This window comes from Ursus americanus, chromosome 1 (assembly GCF_024610735.1).
Source record: "Ursus americanus isolate L20-20 chromosome 1, mUrsAme1.1.p, whole genome shotgun sequence".
In the NCBI taxonomy this organism is placed as follows: Eukaryota; Metazoa; Chordata; class Mammalia; order Carnivora; family Ursidae; genus Ursus; species Ursus americanus.
In genome coordinates, this window is record NC_142127.1 from 53,465,945 (window position 1) to 53,481,343 (window position 15,399).

Sequence of the window (15,399 nt, forward strand, 5' to 3'; positions counted from 1 at the left end):
GCGTGTTATCCTATGGATGTAGATGAAGCTTTTGTTGGTGTTAGGCACCTCATCCATTAACCTTGGGCTGGGTGAGACAGAGAGGAGTGAATCTGTTGAAAAGGACCATGAAGAACCCTGTTGTTAGTGTGAACTCTTTTTGAACTAGGTCTGATAACAAGTTTCATCCTCTAGCTTTTGGGGTGAAATATTGCTATTTGGAGACTATTTTGTTATCATCTCTGGGATAATTTCATCAACTATTAGTATTTATAAAAAATAAAATACTACTTTTTTAATGTGACATTTATTTAGAGAAGCCAGTTTTTATAAGCATACTACTTACTTTTTTCCCCCCAAGTGTGTCTGGGAACATACTTTGTATTATAATTCATAAACTAGCGTATCTTCAAAGATTGCTAATTCTCTTAATTCCTGATTTTTTTTGAGCCCAAGACATTTATTGTACCATTATGTGCTTAAAATATTGAATTTAATGGGTATCTGAGATTTAAAAGTAGATGTAAAAAAGAGGTCATATTCTTAAATGTAGTTTAAAATATAGATTGATTCATTGTACTCTTAAGAGAAAGTTCCATTACATTTCTTTCAAATCTGTCAGTGTTTATGAACCAGTGTTCTGCCTTGGTTCATGTAATTTCAATAATTAGTATTTACTGCTATATTATATAGCGATTTGTTAGTGTTCTGAAAAGGGAATATTGTGATCAGTTATTATATACAAGTGAGAACTCTAGAAATGAATCTCCTTTTTCTTTTAAAATCAGTCAGTAATCTTTGTTTTAAAGTTTATAGAATTTAATGTACACATTGAATTATAATTTTCAAAAGTTATAGGGTTATGAAATGAGTATATTAATAAAACACATTCTGTTTTTGTATTAATTACATTTTTTCCCCCCTCCACAGGTAAAGTACCTTTTATTCATGTAGGAAATCAAGTAGTATCAGAACTTGGTCCAATTGTCCAATTCGTTAAAGCCAAGGTAATAAAAAAGATATTAAATACATTTGATCACAGTTAGTCTTAAATAAGTCATTCATCATTCTTTAGTGTGTCTTAACATTAATACTGATTTTAACCTGGTTTTATAAAATGCCAATATAAACTAGTGGAGAAATATTTCTGAAGTGTAAGGTTTTTTTCCCCACAATGTAAATCAATGGCAAAAGATGTAATTTGATCTTTACAAAATGGTAGATAATTTTCTAACTTACACTTACGAGAGTTTTGGTCATAAATGAAAACTTATGTTGTTATAAAATGTCAGGTTAACCTTTGAGAAGGGAGATATAGGATATATTTAGAAGTTGAGTGTATTAATATATACATTTGAATTCGGTTTAGGTTTTAATAGTTATAAAAGACAACCCCCATTAACATTTTGGGGAACATCCTTCCAGACTTTTCTCCTTGCATATACAGAAAATATAGATCATACTGTTTTGTGCTATTTTGCAGCCTGCCTTTTAAAATCATCAGTATGTTTGGGAATTCTTCCATGTTAATGACTATAGAAATATATCATCCTTTCAAGTTGTTATATAGTATTTTATTATATGGATGTATTATAATTTTTTTTACTTAAGCCTTTATTGGTGGACATGCCAATAGTTGTCAGTTTTTGGCTCTTACTGAGTGTTAAGATAAATATTGTTCTACAGACACCTTAGTACACTTGTCAGATTATCTCCTCAGGATAAATTCCTAAGAGTGATACTGCAATATTAAAGGGTATGCATTTTTAAAATCTCGCCACAGATGGCTGGATTGAACTAAAGGGTTACACCAGTTTATGTATCTACTCATTATTATAGTATATTAGAATTTTAAAATTAGTGTCTATTTCCCTATACATTTACTAACATTTTCTTCCACCTTTGACCACTTTATAAGCAACACATGTCAATCTTTTGGCATTTATTTTATTACTAATAAGGTTAGTCTCTTAAAAAAAACAAGGTTTACTGACCATTCTGTTTTCTTCTTTTGTGAAATAATTGATAATGGAATTCTGTCCATTGAAAGATACATTTTAAAATGGCATATACATATTAATTAATATTTTGTAGTGATAGATTATTAACCATTTTTTCATACATAATTTTACGAGATATTTTAGAAATTTATTAGACATTTATAGTAAAAACATTGATGTAGTAAAAACATTTATATTCACTTCGTAGTAAGATAACTGAAAGTTTTTGTCCATTTAATATGATGCTCTTTTAAATTTTTTTAAATTCCCTTTAGGGCCATTCTCTTAGTGATGGGCTGGATGAAGTCCAAAAAGCAGAAATGAAAGCCTACATGGAATTAGTCAACAATATGCTGTTGACTGCGGAGGTACAATAGAAGATAATAGGCCTTGAAAAGAAACTTTCCTCTCATAAAAGATCATCTTTCTTATGGGTTATTTTACAGTTATTGAGAAATAGGAATATAGTCAAGCAATTCTGGCTGGGGTGGTTACTAAAATTATTTGGTTATTATGTTTGAACAAGTTGTCTAACGTTTTCAGATCTAGTTTTTCTATTTGTAAAAAGGAGTGATTCTTACCCACTCATTATTTGACTTTGGCCTTGGGAGGTTTACTTAAATAATTTCTGTAAAATACTTTAATGGTATTTAGAGATGTACTACTGTGTGAATAAGAAATACTTTTATTAAGTATTACCATTAATTAAATTTAATAGTGCTGTATAACAACATTAGTCAGAGGAGGGAAAACTCTCATATATGTGACTTTTATAAAGTTGGCTTATAAAAAATTACCATGGCAAGAAATAATTTTCTTTATCCATTTTCTCTTTGGTATTCTAAAGTTTTAGTGACTGTTCTTTTGTTCCTAGTTGTATCTTCAGTGGTGTGATGAAACTACAGTAGGGGAGGTGAGTGGTTCTGCAGCATTTATCTTAATTAAAATTTAATGAGAAAACACTTTTGCTCAGAATCGTAAGTCCCTGCTCATAAATGAAACATTGTGGTTTATACCATTAGTGATATAGTTTTTCACTTACTTTAATTTTGCTTGCACATACATTTTAGGGAAGCTATGTGTCATTGTTTGATATAACTGGTTGCAAAGTACATAAAAGTTTATATATTTTTAAAGGGAATGGCTTGAAATTTTAATTTTTTAGATTGCAAGCTATGTATTTTTTTTTTTTTTTAGATTGCTGTACTTGTGTTCTGAAAATATATTTTCCTAAGAATTCTGTTTGTAAAAACAGGCTTTGTTTTTAGAAAGAATCATGTTTGTCACAAAATCTTTCTGCTCTAGATCACTCATGCCAGATATGGATCTCCCTACCCTTGGCCTCTGAATCATATTTTGGCCTATCAGAAACAGTGGGAAGTCAAACGTAAGATGAAAGCTATTGGATGGGGTAACAAGACTCTGGACCAGGTGAATTCAGATAATTCAGATTGAAGTTGAAGTTCTCTTCAACTTTAATGCGTTAAGAATTCGTTTTTTTTGTATTGATAGTCTTTAAAAATCTCAACATAATAAAAATATTAAGAAAACATTTGCTTTTATTTTTTTCTGACATGAAGTGGTTTTTTATAAAAATCACACGTGCTTATTGTAAAACAAACTATATAATACAGAAAATTTGAAAAAGGAAATAGAAATTGCTTGAAATCCTACCACCTAGAATTTTTCACTGCTAACTGTTTGGAGAACATTCTTCTAGATGTCTCTGAATAACATTTTCCTTAAATGGGATCATATTGTACCTGGCACTCTGTAATCTAATTTTTTTCCATTCACCAATACATTGTGGACGTCTTTTTTATGTCAATAAATATAGATCTGCAGCATTAGGGCTTTAAAAAAACCCTGTTAAATACAACTCTTAATATATCTATTTTTCTTTGGTCTTAAATTTACTGAAATAGCAAAATTTAAAAAATACATAGCTTTTCAAGGTCATGAGATTGAACTAATTCAGTCATTAAACTAATAATGTCTCTTTTCCAAGGTACTCGTAGTCCTAGCCAGCCAGTTTACTGATGTGTGCCATTGGCCACATGGGGGATTGGGTAAATGAAAAGGGATTGAATAAAAAAATCCATCTCCACTACTGGGAAAACAACTCAAATGCTTTTACTTGTGGTGGGTCAGCAGTGTCATCTTTATGAAGCAGATTTTTTTTATACATGTAAAGTCATTTGAATCTACGGATTCAGGAAAACATTTTTGTAGGGCGTGGAGTTTTGAAACTTTCTTAATAGTAATCGTCATAAGTAACTTTTAAATGTACTTCTGTTTAAAGGAAGTTGCTCTCAAATTTTCTTCCTATTATATAGGAAGTATTACTTATGTCCTATATGTGTTCTATAGTCTGATTTAAATATATGATAAAAGGTTACCTCAATTTACAGTTTTGTTATAAACTGTGATACAAATTAAGTTTTAGACACGTTTTATTGTTTTGCTAACTTAAATATTTTCCTTTGGATCTGTTGCCTATGTTAGGTCTTAGAAGATGTAGACCAGTGCTGTCAAGCGCTTTCTCAAAGACTGGGAACACAACCATATTTCTTCAATAAGCAGTAAGAAATTTTATCTATTTTTAGTTGGTTTCTTTTCTGTATTGTTAGGTTACAAGCTTATTTTACCATAGAGGAATTGTTTTATCAAGAAATACTTGTGAAAAGATTTTGTTTTATTTTTCATTTTCGCCCTCATTAAACATTTACGTCGTACTTCTTGGTTATCAGGCACAGCTCTAGACTCTGGGATACTAACATTTCTAAAATGCAGTTCTAAAATTAAAACTTTGTCTTAAGGGCAGACATGTAAACCAGTCATTATTTTATGATGTGATAGAGGTACTACTAGAGGTAGTTGGTGGTGCTAGTATGGAACTGCATCATCTTAACAAAATTCTACATTCGCAAAATACTGTTAAAACATGAAGTATAACCATACTAGTTCATACAGGGTGATACCCTGGGGACCAGAAAAATGAATAAAACTAAACAATTAAAAATTTGGTTGGATGGACAAGCACTATTATAAACTTATCTTTTAAAAGTTAATGAAAATATTTGTACTCACAGAAATTAATATGAAGGGTATAGATTATAGATTATATATGTACAGATATCTAAATTGAATACATGTTTCATTAAGACAGAATTATTTTGTAACCTGGAAAAGAATATCTAACATAGGCAAAGAATGAATTTCCCCCTTTTTAAAAAAAGTTAACAGTTTTAATGTATTAGAATCATCCTGTGATCCAGTTTAAGATGGGCTTAAATTAGCATTTTAATCTTAATGTTTTACTTAGAAATTCTAGGCTTTTCTTGGCTCTGTAATAAAAATTTTTGCTTTTTAGATTGATAATTTTTTAAAAGGTGTGTTTGCTATTATTATATCTTTATAGGCATTCATCTTCTGTAGCCATATCATATATCTTTTGATGGAGATGCTAATACTAGTAGCAAAAATAACAATGATGATAGCTTGGAAGTATTTGTTATATTAATGTATACTACATATAACTGAAATTTGGGGTCTTTTGATCTCTGTAGCACAAAGGTCATAGAATTCAAACCAGGAAATCCTGGTAGGTAAAGCTTCTCCAGTTATGTTCCTATTTCTAGTGATGTTCGCTATGCAGAGTCTATTTTTTTAGTCTCTAACACACAGAAGAAATGTATCTACATATTGGTACCACGTAGTTCCTTTTCTTGCTGATATAGGAATTCTTAGGTCTTGAAAAGGCCAGAAGAGGTGTGTTTTATTGTTTGAAGTGCATCATTATGTGTTAGGAGTTAGTTTTGTTATGTATGCTGTCTTCTTGGGAGGTCAGGAGAATATATCTGACTTATTTTCCTCATTTAAACTCGGTGTCAAAGACTTCATTCATAACCAGATATCATTCAGCATGTGATTTAGTGGAAATATCAAAACATATTTTTTTTTATAAGGGTACAATTATATTTAAGCTCATCATGAAAAACTCAAAATTTAGAAAAAGCACAAAACCAAAGATTTGCTATGGAGGAACTGTTTAATGGATGTTAAGATGTAGGTTTCTGAAATAATTATACCTTGTATGAGACTTACATAAACATTTTCCCCTAATGATTAAAAAATATATTTCATTTTTTTTAGATTTCATTTTTAATTTTAGTTTTACCCCATTGTCTAATTAGTAGTAGACTGTAATTAGGAAAAAGTCATTTGTATTTTCACTTCGATGTGATAAAATTTTTTTCACTCTTATCTGTCAGGAATCATTACTTTGTGAGTTACTGTAGTTTAGTGAATAGAGCACTGGCTTAAGTCTAGATAATGTAATATTGAATTTCAGGTCAGTGGCCCTGAATACTGTTCTTGGCTCTAGTGTATACCAGACGTTGGCAGGTTACTTTATTTCCTTGTGTACCCTCCCCTCACCCTCTAAAATAGAATAAATTTTTCTCCTAGCAAACCTCCTGGGGATGTTGAAAGGATTCATGAAAGAAACTCAGTAGTTTTACTTGATGGGAGAAGGGGAATGGGTAGGTGAGAGAGATCCTGCAGCAAGAATAGGAATTGGTAAAAGAGGACAAAGAAGATAAATGGTGGAAAGAAAAATTTAGGAAAGTGAAATTGAAAGAAATTAGAAATAACACGAGATAGATACTAACTCTGGTGGCCTTTGTTATCTTTTATAATATCTAGTGTTGGTTGGTAGCTTTTAAATATTTAAGTCATATTTCTGAAATGCAACTAAGACAAAATCTGTATTTCCTGTTGTATACAAGCTGTCTTACTAACGTGATATCTGTTAAAGACACCTATCCAAAGGCTACTAGGTCATTTGTTCTTTTTCATATGGTGAGCATGGACTTGGAATGAAAAAGTAAAACTTTTCTTAAGGTGTTATTTTTATGTTACCTTTTTTCCCCTACGTGTAGTCAGGATAGAATGAATTATACCGTTATAAAGGATTTATGAGCTCCTTGCAGGTCTGTATGTTTTCTAAACAAAACCTACCTGTCAGCAGAGGATCAGTAAGAGTTGGTTAAAAGTAGCTTTAATTGGGAAATTGGAAGAGGAGTTACATTTGAAAAAGAAGGAGTTCTATATAAACTATTAAATGGTAAAATTACCCTCATATACTGATGGGAAATGGTATTGAAGAAATGCTGCAAAAATTATACATGGGAATCTTAAGATGAAAAATTTCAGGGAAGAATTGGATTTTACTGAGGTTTATTTAATAAAGAAATTACCAGTTGAGAAATTGAATCAGTAGTCAGAACACTCCCAACAAACAAAAGTCTAAGACCAGACGGTTTCACAGGTGAATTCTACCAGACATTTAAAGAAGAGTTAATACCTATTCTTTTTAAGCTGTTCCAAAATACAGAAGAGGAAGGAAAACTTCCAAATTCATTCTATAAGGCCAAAACCAGGCAAAGATACTACAAAAAAAGACGACTAGGCTAGTACCTGTGATGAGCATCGATGCAAAAATACTCAACAAAATATTAGCAAACTGAATTCAGTAGTATATTAAAAGAATCATTCACCAAGATTAAGTGGGATTTACTTTATTTTTCTAAAGATTTGTTTTAGAGAGAGCGTGTGCACATGTGAGCAGGGGGAGGGGCAAAAGGAGAGGGAGAGAGAAAATCTCAAGCAGACTCCCTGCTGAGTGTGGAGCTAACTTGGGGCTTGATCTCTCGACCCAAGATCATGACCTGAGCTGAAAATCAAGAGTGGACGTTTGACCGACTGAACTGCCCAGGCACCCCGAGATTAAGTGGAATTTATTCCATGGATGCAAGGGTGGTTCACTGTTCTCAAATCAATCAGTATGATATATCACATTAATGAGGAAGGATAAAAACCATATGATCATCTCAATAGATTCAGAAAAGGCATTTAACAAAATATGACATCTCTCCACAAAGTGGGCATAGAGGGAACATACCTCAACATAATAAATGCCATATAGGAAAAATCCATTTAACATATTCAGTGGTGAAAAACTAGAAGTTTTTCCTTTAAAAGTAGGAACGAGGCAAGAATATCCATTCCTACCACTTTTATTCAACATAGTACTGAAAGTCTTAACCACAGCAATCAGGTAAGAATTAAAGGCATTAATTAAAGAATTAATTCGGCATCCAGATTGTTAAGGAAGAAGTAAAACTCACTATTTGCAGATGACATGATTCTGTATGTAGAAAATCCTAAAGACTCCATCAGAAAACTATTAGAGCTCATAAGTTAATTCAGTAAAGTTGTAGGATACAAAATTAATATATAGAAATCTGTTGCATTTCTATGCACTAACAGACGAACAGAGAGATTAAGAAAACAATCTCATTTACAATTGCATCAAAAAGAATAAAAATACCAGGGAATAAATTTAACCAGAGAAGTGAAAGACCTATACTATGAAAACTATAAGACATTGATGAAAGAAATTTAGTATGACACGAATGGAAAGATATAGCATGCTCATGAATTTGAAGAATTAATACTGTTAAAATGTCCATACTACTCAAAGTAATCTACAGATTGAATGCAATCCCTATCAAAACACCAATGACACTTCTCACAGAACTAGAACAAATATATCCAAAGTATGTATGGAACCACAAAAAAACCTCGAATAGCCAAAGCAATCTTGAGAAAGAAGAACAAAGCTGGAAGTATCATAATCCCAGGTTTCAAGATATACTACTAATCTATAATCATCAAAACAGTATGGTATTGGTACCAAATCAGATACATAGATCAATGGAACAGGATAGAAAGTCCAGAAATAAACTCATACATGGTCAATAAATCTATGACAAAGGAGGCAAAAATTATACAATGGAGAAAAGGATAGTCTTTTCAATAAATGGTGTTGGGTAAACTGGACAGCCACATATACAAGAATGAAACTGGACCCCTTTCTCATCACCTTTCTATATATTCAAAATGGATTTCTATATATTCAAAATGGATTAAAGACCTGAATGTGAGATCTGAAACCATAAACCTAAAAAAAAAACATAGGCAGGAATGCTTTAGACATCAGTCTTAGCAACATATTTATGGGTATGTCTCCTCAGGCAAGGGAAACAAAAGCAAAAATATACTTGGAACTACAACAAAATAAAAAGGCAACCTACTGAATGGAAGAAGATATTTGCAAATGATACATCTGATAAGGGGCCAATATAGAAAGTATATGAAGAACTCCTACAGCTCAACATCAGAAAACCATTCTGATTAAAAATGGGCAGAGGACCTGAATAGATACTTTTCCAAAGACACACAGCTGGCCAACAGACACATGGAGAGATGCTCCACATCACTAATCATCAGGGAGATGCAAATCAAAACTAGAATGAGATATCACTTCACCAGTCAGAATGGCTATTATCAATAAATAAAAAGTTGGTGAGGATAGAGAAATTGTGCAATACTGGTGGGAATGTAAATTGGTACAGCCACTGTGGAAAACAGTATGGAGTTTCCTCAAAAAATTAAAAATAGAAATATGATACAGTAATTTTACTACCAGGTATTTTCCCAAAGAAAATGAAAACACTAATTTGAAAAAAATATATGCACCCCTATGTTTATTGAAGCATTATTTATAATAGCCAAGAAATAGAAGCAAGCCAAGTGTCTATCAATAGGTGAATGGATAAAGTATACACACACACACAGAAACGGGCGCACACATATATGAAATATATAATTCTCTATAATATATGTGCATATAATATGGAATATTAATCATAAGGAATGAGATCTTGCCATTTGCAACAACATGAATTGACCTAGAAGGTATTATGCCAAATGAAATAAGTCAGACAAAGAAAGACGATATGATTTTACTTACATTTGGAATCTAAAAAACAAAACAAATGAACAAATTAAAAAAATAGACAAATAAAACAAACTGGCAGTTACTAGAAGGGAGGTGGGTAGGAGGGATAAGCAAAATAGATAAAGGTGATTAAGAGGTGCAAACTTCTAGTTATGAGTCATGGAAATGAAAAGTAGAGCATAGGGAATATAGTCAATAATATTGTAATGTATGGTTTCTGTAGTTATTGTGGTGAGCATTGAGTAATGTATAGAATTGTTGAATCAATATGTTCTACATCTGAAGCTAATCTAACATTGCATGTCAATGAAACTTTAATAATAATAATTTTAAACATCACCACTTGAGAAAATTAAGGGGAAATTGCTCCAAATTTCAAAGGCAAAATATAAAAAAGGTTGATGGCAAGGGGCTTGATTTACAAACTTGAATGACAGTCCTAAGATCAATGGTTGGTATATAAAGAGGGAATATGTAGATTACTCCTAGTAGTATGAAGACATGGCAAGGTAATAGTGTAAGGGAAAGAAAAATTACTGAACACTGAGACAAAAGTAATGTTTTTGAAACTATACTGACTATAAAAGGTATCAGAAAGAAAGAAATATGCAATCATAATAAAGAAAGCAAAATTGAGTATAGAAAAATTCTAAATGGGAAAGATTAGGAAAACATTCACATTTTACAGTATTTTTATTTTGATATTCAAATGAAAGAATAGTAGATAACCAATGGATATATTAGCTGGACCTTTTGGTATATCATTTCATAATATATGTAAATCACACCACCATGCTTGTATACCTTAAACTTATACAATGATGCATGTCAATTATTTCTCAGTAAAACTAGGGAAGAAAAGAATAGTAATAACCAGTGGATATGTGGAAAGAATGATAATGCAAGATAAGGCAACACATTTCTTAGGATCTTAAAAATATATTTATGATCCTGGAATATTTTTCTATGAAAGGTCTATAAAGATAGATGTAATATATATATGAAAGATGTTAAAAGTCTTAGGAGGAGAGTCGCTATCGGTATTCAAATTACAGACCACTACTTAGTAAGCATAAGGGTGGAAATGTTGTTCTCCCTTTATATGGTACAGGAAAGGTAATTAAAACTGGATGTTCATCAAGATCTTGGCTTGATTAAACAATTCAGTACAAATATTGGGCAAAGTGTGTTTTTTTTTGTTGTTGTTCTTGTCTCAAATGAATTGCAAATATTTTTCTGAGTTTATTGCTTTTTTTAAAAAATCAGGTTTATTATGGTATTTACATATGGTAAAATTGACACTTTTATGTTTATAGCTCTAAGTTTTAGTAACGGTATGCAGTTGTGGAACCACTACCACAAGTGTACTTTTTAAAAAGAAGAAATTGGTTATTTATATATGTCATATATATATATATATAAATTAATATAAGTAATTGCTGAAATTTGTAAGGATTGCAAAAAATATGCATTAGAAATTATGTATGTGTGTTTCATTTGATTTAGTATATTGTATTCTACTTCCTGTGAGGTGTTCTAAAGTAACTTGCCACCAAGTTGCTGTCTTTATGTAATGTGAGATCAATTGCTATATGCTCATTACCCATATAATTCAGCACCTTTTGAGTTACATGGATGTGTGTTTGCAGCAAGTAACATTTTGATCACTTTAGAGTTACTTCTAGACCACTGTAGTTTGAATATACACTTATACTTGAACTCCTTCAGATCCTCCATTTATTGATAAAGGATGTCCATCTATTATCACTGGACGTTGCATCAGGAAATAAATTCACTTTTTTAATGATCTAATTCAAGAAGCAAAGAGTAGTTAACCCTGCACAAGAATTAGGAAAAAAATAAATCCTAAATTGGTGAGGTAAGGTACACCTTTTAAGAAATATGCTTAGGGATATGGAAGAGTTAGTGTTTGTATTACTTCTCACAAAGTGCCTCTACATTTATCCACCTTCTACATCCCTGGTTCTTTTCACATAATCATTTGTTATTGATTCTTCATTTGTAATGATATTATTCATGGTGCTATTTAGTCCAAGGACACTTGTGATTTTTTTAAACTATCCTGTTGGCTACCCTCTTAAACATGACCATTGACTGCACATCTGACTTTGATTAATAATTCATCACGAATGTGTCAAAAAAAGGGGAAGGCTTTGAAAGAATGTGAGTAACTACTATTGAAAACTTAAATATCCTACATACCTCAGGCAGGATGCTTTCTCTCTGTTTGCATTCAGCAAATGCCAATTCAGTTCCTTTCATCCTTTTCTAAGAAGTGGGGATATAAAAGATGTATGTAGTGTCACCTCTAAAGAGCTTAGAGTATAATGAGGGGAAACAGTTAAGTAGACACAGGTATAGTGTGGCATGAGAAATGCATCACCTTTTTGTTGATTCACTCAAAACATTTATTAAGGACACTACTTTGTCTTAGGCATTGTTCTAAGTATTGGGGACATAGCAGGAAACTAGAGAAGATCTTGGTAGAGGGAGACAGACAATTAACAGCAAATATTAGATAATATTAAGTGCTACTTGGAGAATTCAAATAAGATCACATGGTAGTAAGTGACTGCATGTCCACTTTAGTTTGGGTATTCAGATGTGACATTTAAGCCTTGTTCTGAAAAACCAGAAGGAGCCAGCAATGTGAAGTCAAGGGAAGAGTGTGCCAGGCAGCAGGAATAATTGGATCAAGGCCCTAAGATTGGCTTGAGTTTGTTATGTTCAAATGGAGGAGGCAAGGCCAGTATTGGTTGTGTGTTGACAGTGGTATGAGATGAGACTGAAGGGAAAAGCGGGGGCCAGGTCATCTAGGCTTTCTATGCTTCAGGTAAGGAGCTTGACATTTTAGTGTAAGTGGAATGGATATTCATTAGAATAGTTTATGCTTGGAGTGGTATGGTCAGGTGACATTGTAAAAAAATCACTCTGGCTACTATGTGGACAATAAATAGAAGCAGGAAGGCATGTTAGGAGGCTATTCTAGTGGTCTCGGTGCGAGATGATGGTGGCTCAGAGTAGATGATAATGGAAAGTAGTAATCAGGACATATTTGGCGGTCCTGTCTCACAACACTTGCTGATGTAAATGAGAGGGTAAGAGAAAGCGAAGACTGAAGAGTAAACGTGAGATTTTTGGCTGAGTGGATAATGGTGCCTTTTATTTTGGGAATATGGGATGAGCAAGTTTGAGATGCTTAATCAGCATTCAAGTAGAGACGGTATGTAGGCATTCAAATTTATGATTCTTGACTTTAGGGGAGGGACTGGGATTGGAGATAAATATGGGGGAATTAGTGGCACAAAGAGGTATTTAAAACCATGCAACAGCATGAGGTCATTCATCATCAGTGATCAAGACCACATAGCTAGTAAGTAAGTGGCAGAGTTAGGATTCAGACATAGATCTGATGGACCCCCGAATCTATGCTTCCAAACCGGATTACTGAAACGTACTTTCACATTTAGGTAGGCTAACACATATTTTTCAAAACTTTATCACTATGGGACTGACAGCAATAATTAGTTCATAATTATGGTGATATTTTTTCCCTTCAGTAATATTTTAAAACTATTGGCAATTATTTTAATATAATGTAGTTTGGTGATGCTTCATCTATAGACCATTAGTAGTAAGGTAGATAAATTTCAGTTTTTTGTTACTAATACATAATTAAAGGGAAAAAAGCTCTAGAAAATTTTTGTTGAAGACATCTTTATTTCTCCTTCTGAAAGCTAAATTATTGGGGCTTCTGGGTGGCTCAGTTCGTTAAGGGTCCAACTCTTGATTTCAGCTCAGGTCATGATCTCATGGGTCCTGAGACTGAGCTCCACATGGGGCTCTGAGCTTATCGGGCAGTGTGCTTGAGATTCTCTCCTCTCCATTTGCCCACCCTCCAACCCCCGGTCTCAAAATAAATAAATGAATCTTTAAAAAAAAAAAGCTAAATTATTTTAAAAGTGGTAAAGTTAAAATTAAATCATATGATTGGGTAATCAGGTGTCATGTCCCAGCACCACAGTGAAATCCTCTGTGCTTTGATACCATTTTGTTTATGCTTTTTTTAAAACACTTACTAAACTGTGTTGTAATTTATGTTCTGGGTCCATGTCTTAGAATGTCTTTTGTGTTATTACATCTCTATCATCTAGCACAGTTCCTGGCACATTGGAGACCTGCTGTATTCATTTAGTGGATAAATGAATGAGTAAAATGAATATGATCAGTTGCACCAATATTATTTTAACACATTATTACTTTAAAAAGCAAGTTACACAACTAGCAAATTATAATTTAAAAGGTTTTTTTTTTCATATCTTAAAACAGAAACTCCAAGTGAAAACAAAATAAATTCTATCAAGTTGAGGTAGGACTTAATCTCTTATGTGACTTTTTCTTTTAAATAGATGAATAAAATGTTTAAAAAAGTAGTGTATATTCTGCCATACAAATTAAATGCTATTCATGTTACTTTAATTTCTACTTTTGTTTTAGGCCTACTGAACTAGATGCACTGGTATTTGGCCATTTGTATACCATTCTTACCACACAGTTGACCAATGATGAACTTTCTGAGAAGGTGAAAAACTATAGCAACCTCCTTGCTTTCTGTAGAAGAATTGAACAGCACTATTTTGAAGATCGTGGTAAAGGCAGCTCATCTATCAGATCATCTTAGAGATAATGTCTTAATTTAGTCATTATTTTTTAAAAAAATTTAACTTGAAATACGTTACTTGAAAGTTAAAGTAAATAATGGTATCAGAATTTTAAAACCAAAAACACTGCTTTTTGAAACCTCAGAATAAATTATATAATACATCCTATACATGTACTTTATACTGTTAATTAAAATAATTCTGAATGATTTCATTTGATATGTTGTACTCAATATCTTGAAATTTTTGTTTTCTTGAAATGTATGCATATAAAAATAAAGCTCAAAGAACTGTATGGCTGGTGTATTTACTTCCTTGATCTTTCTGAAAGCTACTCTGAGCTTTTTTGTACATGGAATAAACTGTCTTTTCTAAGGCAAGTAATTTGTGTTCCATACTTTTAAGATGACTTTAATACATACATGGTGAACCTGGGCATGGGAAAAATGTTCTTAACAAGTATGCACTTAGAAAATGTAAATAATTGCAAAGCAATTAAATCCTGGAGCAGATTACCATTTAAGAGCATTCTTCATATCTAAACCTAATTGAATTTGTAAACATTTCATCAGAGCAGCTATATTTTTATATTTGGTAAAGGGATAGTTTCAGGGACCTTATTTTCTTGAGTCAAGAATATTTTAATAGTATTTTATTCCTCTTACGGGGAAGAGAGTACAGTTTTCACAGTGGTATCAACAGGAATTTGTATATAAGCACTAAGGATTATAGGTTTTGTCCCGTTTCAAATTATTAATATTTTGTATAAAACCAAGGATGCTGTAAAGAGATGTGAAAATCATGTCATTTTTTGAAAATATCTAGAATAATGGTACTTTTTTTTTTTTTTAAAGATTTTATTTATTCGACA

General features: G+C 32.1%; 1 protein-coding gene across 1 annotated transcript in view; it reads left to right on the plus strand.

Annotated features, from left to right (window-relative positions):
• MTX2 (metaxin 2) overlaps positions 1–14,912 on the plus strand; it is a 64,375-nt gene extending 49,463 nt beyond the window's left edge. The window contains exons 5-10 of the mRNA XM_045806164.2: positions 910–986; positions 2,255–2,347; positions 2,854–2,892; positions 3,285–3,410; positions 4,485–4,561; positions 14,365–14,912. Of these exons, the coding sequence (XP_045662120.1) occupies positions 910–986; positions 2,255–2,347; positions 2,854–2,892; positions 3,285–3,410; positions 4,485–4,561; positions 14,365–14,548 (596 nt within the window). The 3' untranslated portion in view covers positions 14,549–14,912. The remainder of the gene's footprint in view (positions 1–909; positions 987–2,254; positions 2,348–2,853; positions 2,893–3,284; positions 3,411–4,484; positions 4,562–14,364) is intronic.
• Positions 14,913–15,399: the final 487 nt, after the last annotated feature.